Source organism: Merops nubicus, unplaced genomic scaffold, assembly GCF_000691845.1.
Source record: "Merops nubicus isolate BGI_N331 unplaced genomic scaffold, ASM69184v1 scaffold20262, whole genome shotgun sequence".
Taxonomy (NCBI): Eukaryota; Metazoa; Chordata; class Aves; order Coraciiformes; family Meropidae; genus Merops; species Merops nubicus.
Genome location: NW_008595845.1, coordinates 4316 through 10249, shown reverse-complemented (window position 1 = coordinate 10249; position 5934 = coordinate 4316). Strand labels below are relative to the sequence as shown.

At 44.4% G+C, this 5934-nt stretch overlaps 1 protein-coding gene across 1 annotated transcript in view; it reads left to right on the top strand.

Annotated features, from left to right (window-relative positions):
• The window catches only part of LOC103769039 (eukaryotic translation initiation factor 3 subunit A-like), a 4257-nt gene extending 495 nt beyond the window's left edge, over positions 1-3762 (top strand). Inside the window, exons 2-4 of the mRNA XM_008936212.1 lie at positions 1004-1178; positions 1659-1828; positions 3072-3762. Of these exons, the coding sequence (XP_008934460.1) occupies positions 1004-1178; positions 1659-1828; positions 3072-3313 (587 nt within the window). The 3' untranslated portion in view covers positions 3314-3762. The remainder of the gene's footprint in view (positions 1-1003; positions 1179-1658; positions 1829-3071) is intronic.
• Positions 3763-5934: the final 2172 nt, after the last annotated feature.

Below are 5934 nucleotides of genomic sequence, written 5' to 3'. Positions count from 1 at the left end.
CTTTCCCTGCCCCCTTTTTCTATGTGTCTGAAATGAACTTTCTTCTAAGGAGGATTTTGATAGTCATTCGAGTGGGACTAATTTTGATAAACCTTTTTTATGTGTACAAAAACATTCATGTTTTTACCATTCCTTTTTCTGCTTTTCTGTCTCCCTTTCTTGAAAAACCTGCTTTGAGCAGGAATTTGGACTAGAAGACCTTCTCAGGTGCCTGACAACCAGAATTACTCCGTTGTTGTGCAGTTTATTTCTAGTCTTGCATCTTGTTGATGGTGACTAGAAGAACAATTTCTGATTCTTTTCAGAACTGCTGAAGACATTATATCTTATTTGGATTTCCTGGTTCTTTTTAGTTGGATTTATGTATTCACAGGTGCCACATCAACTTTTACAGACACTAATTCTGTAATTGACACCTGTAGAAAAGCTCAAAACTCACACTCTGACAGCTGCCTCCTTTTCCTTTTCTCCTTTCTTAAACAGGAGTTTAAAGAAAATCAAGGTGCATAATAAAGGACTCCCATTAATAGATAAGTGAGTGACATTGCAGGCTGCGCTCTGTAAGGAGATGGTAAACTGTATTTTGAAGTAGTGCTTCAAGAAGTACTGAATTCTTAAAAAATTTGGTTGTCTAAGATCCCCTCATGTGTATATTTTCATGGAGGAATCCAGTACCAAGCTCCTCCTTTTACATCTTCCTGCACTGGTTTTGCCTGAGACCCTTGGGGGGTTTGTGGATTCTGAGCAGAAGCTTCAGGGTGTCACCAGCTCGATGGAACTGTTCCAGGCAGCTGGCAGGCCAGGTCTCTGTCACTGTAGATGAAGCAGTTCCTGCCGTTCTGTCTGTGGTTCCTGCTCACTGTGGATGCTTCTTCCAGCATCTTGAATTTGATCCTAAGGGATACAAACCTGAAGAACCAGTTACTGCGAGGGAAGCAAAGGATTCTTTGTCTGCAGAGAGATCAGAGGTCAGTCACAAATCCTTTGACTGTGTTTCTGGCAGGGGGCTGGAGAGAACGAGAAAAGGCTCGTGAGGACAGCTGGGGGCCTCCCCGGGACTCCAGACCTGCCGGGGAGCGTGAGTGGGACAGAGACAAGGAGCGTGAGGAGAACGAGAAGGACCGGGAATTCGACCGGGAGAGAGACTTCGATCGAGACGACCGCTACCGGCGTCCCAGGTCTGAGCTCGCTGCTGAAATGCTTCTGGAATGTTTCTGTTCCAAAACAAAGTGCCCTGCTGATAAAGAAATAATGTGACATTGCTGAGTGAAAGGAACAGTGGTTGGTCTGTAGGAAATTAAGCACTTGAAGGCAGTAAATGGATAGTGGCAATTTGGGCCCTTGGTTTGTTATTTTTAAGACAACATTAGCTATTTACAGAAGGAATCCCAGAATGCTTTACTGCTTTTAATGTTGTGGGTTGGTTTTTTTGTGCTGTTTTGTTTCCATTTTTTTTTTTTTTTTCTTTTTCTTTTAACCTGTTATCAAGAGAATTTAATGTTAGGCTCTGGAGAAACAGAAGTGCTCTTGGAAGTGTGTCAGTAAAAGAGATCCCACTGGGCCTGAAAATATCTATGTTGTGATTTATTACTGCTTCTTTCCATAGCAAAGGTAAAATCTTAACATTTAGTCTTATTTTCTGTTTTGAATGGCAAAAGGGATGACGCCGGTTGGAGGAGAGGACCAGCTGAGGAAACTTCTAGCTGGAGAGATTCAGGTCGTCGTGAAGAATGGGACAGAGGTGGCCGTGACATGAGAGATCGACGTACTGATGACAGAGAACCACCCGTCAGAAGAGGACCCCCACCCAGACCTGACCGTGAAGAACGTACGTGTATCCCATGTTCCTAAAGCCTTACAGCTGGGGTAGGGCCTTGTGCTGCTCCCATCATGGCCCATCTTAGCTCCGTCAGAGCAAGCTGGATTCTCAGCCACTTAAACTCCTTTGCGTAAGCAAAGTAATAGAAGCTGCAGTGTACTTGAGAATTCTTCCTTGAATTTCAACTGTTTTTTGGCTGTACTCTTTTCTGGCATAGTGGCATTTTAAGTGTGCAGTTTTTGTGGAAAGATTACATTCAGGGTGAGTGAAATTCTTGTCTGTAAATTGTCAAGATAGACATCCCAGAAAGTAATTTCTGGCTGATTTCTTAAAACCATTAAAATGTGAGGGAAGTATTTCCAAACAAGGCCACATGGGTTTCACACTATTAGCATTACATATTTTGATGAATAACCTATTTTAATTACATACCTTAACCTGTTTTAATTATGTACCTTTATTAATCCTTTGCTATGTTCTAAAAATACAGTCACGGCAAATACATTTACCCTGAGCTACCACATCTCCCAGTTCTGGCATTCTGATGTTCAGAGTCCCACGTGGACATGACCTTCAGGGCTTCAGCTAAAGGCAGAGGGTTCTCCATGTGGAGACTTCGTGCTTATTTATTTTAATGTATTAAGAATCTTTGATACTTGACTATCTGGTTTGGTATTGGACACGGCTCTGTTCACACAGAGCTGGGGCAGAGAATTCCTAGCATCCTTTTGGTGGAAATGAACAATTCTTCACACAGTGAATGCTGTTGCCAGTGGAGTTGTGTAATCCAGTGCCATTTTTACTTCTGATTTCAGTAGGCTGAAGAGCAATTTGCTGTCTTTTGAGACAGTGAACAACCTAAACATTTTCCACCAGTGTTTTTAGGTTGATATTTTTGTGTTTTCAGGGTTCAGTCATTTCTAAGGAGACGTTTTTGTACTTTTAATTCTGATAATAATACAAGACTACACTTTTACATCATAAAAACATGTATATCAATAGAACCTTCTTATTGCAGTTACTGTGTTAAAGATGACACTTGGTTTGCTCACAAGCCTGACTCTGAGAAGAGGCTCCAGTAGCTCCTGTCCATTGCTTCACTAGAAAATTAGACTGTGCGCTTGGCTGTCATCATCCTCTTACCTCCTGGCCAGCCTCCCTGAATCAGCCTTGGTGCTGGGGGTGGGTGTGTTTGAACTCCTGCAGGCTGCTGGTGGAGCGTGACCAGGGTTGTTTCCTTGTCTCTCTGCAGCCAGCTCCTGGCGGCGTGCTGACGACAAGAGAGAAGAACGCGGAGAGGAGCGGGAAACGGTGCGGCGGTCGGCTCCTGCTCCTGCTGCTCCTCCAGCTGCTGCTCCCCCTCCAGCCTCCAAGGATCGAGAAAGAGAGGGGGAGAAGGAGAAAGGTTCCTGGAAAACAGAAAAGGAGCGTGAGCCCGTACGCCGTACTAAAAACGAGACAGATGAGGAAGGGTGGACCACTGTACGACGTTAAGTGAAAGTCACAGAGTTTAACCAATGTTTTAGCTTTGATTTGATCGAATCCATGGATTATATTTGTGCTTATAAACATTCTGAATTGGAATTCTTTAACAAATGTTTTGAAGTAACATGAAAGCATGAGCTTGAATTACTTACTCGTATAGATTGATCATGCACAAAACTCACAGCAGAAGGTTGGAAATTGGAAGCCAGATTTTGAAATTTCAAATTATGCTTATTTCATGGGTCATTTGTTGCTAAAATAAAAAGAAGCAAGCCCAAAAGCTGTCTTGAGTACTGCTTCTATCTCGCACCAAAGCAGCCTGACCTTTTTATTTTTAGCCTTTCTTAATTTGGAATGGGGTATTATCGTCACAGAACATGCATTTGAAAACACCTCTGTTCACACAGTGGAGCTGTTGAAAAAGCAGAGCTAAATGAATTTCCATAATTAGCCAAAAAAATATATAAAAGCCCTCTTTTACATAGCTATCTTTGAGGGCAGGTGGTTTCTGGGAGACGTATTTTATCACTATCTAAATTCGGTAAGTTGTTTAAATTTGAATTAAGTACCATAAGCGTTACGAACACGGGCTACACAGGCTATTTTCTGTAGATTAACTTGAAGACATGATGCCTCTGAGGCTCTTTGCAAGTCCTTGTTCCAGTAACTGCTGCTGCTGCTGCAGTGTTTGGACACAGAACTCGGAGCTTTTACAGCTGGAGTGTTTTGGGAAGCATCCGCCGATGAGTTTTCTGTTGCCAATATCTCAACTGCATATTCCAGTACTGGATCATTCATGCCTTTCAAGGATTTATAAATATTGTCATATTTAAAATGTGTGGTTTTGGAGAAATTGTTGAGTTTTCCCCCAATTCTTTGTCTTCAGGGTCAATTCTTTCCCTTTCCAAAACAGTGGTTTGTAGTAATGGTTGTGTTGACTTCAGTTTTGGGGTGCGGTAACAACGATTAACGATCTGGTCGTACTGAAGCCAACACAGAACTTGCTGCTGTGTGTTTCTTCAATGATAAATAAACAACTTAAGGAATTAGCTGCTACAGAGTCCTGGCTTTTTAGTAACTTCCTGCAACATACGTTAGTATTGAACAAGTGATGTTCATGGTGAACGACTCCTTTCTGTACATGTACCTGTGCCTGTACCAGCTGAAAGAGAATGTGAGAACACCTGTGACAGTTTCTTCCTGAGAAACCTGGTTTCATTTCAACGTGTGTGAAGAAAAGTTGTAACACTGCTCTTGTCCTTTTCCTTGCCCTCTTTGGAGTTATCTGGGACCAGTAGGTTTCTCAGGAAAAAATTGTTGTCAGAGTCATCTTCTGAGGGACAGGATTTCTGCCTTTGGAGTTTGTGTCATTGCTTGTTGAGTCAGAGTTCCTTCAGAGCAGCAGTGTTTTCTAAGCAGAAGAGTTTACTATGTTTTTTTATTCAGCATACAGTCTTAAGGGTGGAAGCGTGGAACAACAGCTCTCTACTAACAGCACTTAACTGGATTTGGAGTTGTGAGTGCTGCTGCTGTTCAGCTGCCTCTTGCTGCCCTTATGTTCTGGATCCCAGGATCACTGCTGTTCTGAGGGACCCCAAGGAGCTGGCTTCACCCCTGCCTGTGAAACGTTTGTGTTGCTCAGAACTGTTTCTCCATTTTGGTCCTGAAAACCTCTCAGCACAGACTGCACAACCTTTCTGGGCAACCTCTTCCAGTGCTTGACTGCTCTCAGACTGCCAAGTCATCGAATCACAGACTGGTTTGGGTTGGAAGGGACCTCTAAAGGTCTAGTCCAACCCCCCTGCAGGGAGCAGGGATGCCTGGAACCTAGAGCAGGACCCTCAGAGCCCTGTCCAACCTCACCTGGAATGTTTCCAGGGATGGGGCATTGACCACATTTCTGGGCAGCATGTTCCAGAATTTCACCACCCTCACTGTAAACAATTTCTTCCTTGTACCTAGTCTAAATCTGCCCTTAGTTACAACTAAAGGCAATGGTTTTTAACAGGCCCTGCTAAAAATATTGTCTTCATCCTTATATGCCCCTTTAAGTATTCAAAGGCTGCAATAAGGTCTGCCTCTGAGACTTCTGATGGGGATACTCCTCATCAACAGGCTCTGGTCCTGTTCAGCCAGCCTGAGAGCTGTTGGCTCATGCTCAGCCTTTGGCCTGCCAGGAGCCCAGAGCCACTCCAGCCACTCCCCCAGGGCAAGGGCTTCTCCCTTGGCAGACCAAGACTCAGCTCCTCCCCCTCTTGAATTCCCCTGGGCTCCTGCCTGGCCTGTCTTGTCCCTCTGGATGGCAGCCCTGCCTGTGTGTAGTGACTGGTCCTCCCCCTCTGGTGTCCTCCACCAACCTGCTAACAGGGCACCTGCTGCTGCCTCCAGGCCCTTGAGGAAGATATCAGGCCAAGCTCCAGGCCAGACCCCTGTGGTATCCCAGCTCCAGGTGAAGCCCAGCATTTTGACCCAGGATGCTGAGCCTGAACATCCAACCATTTTTTCCTGCCCACCTTGTTATCCAGGCCTTAACATCCCAACTGGGGTTGAAGAACATTGAAGCCTTGAAGTTGAGATGAAGAACACCTGCTGCTCCTTCCCTTGTCCACAAAGTTCCTGCAGAAGGCAGG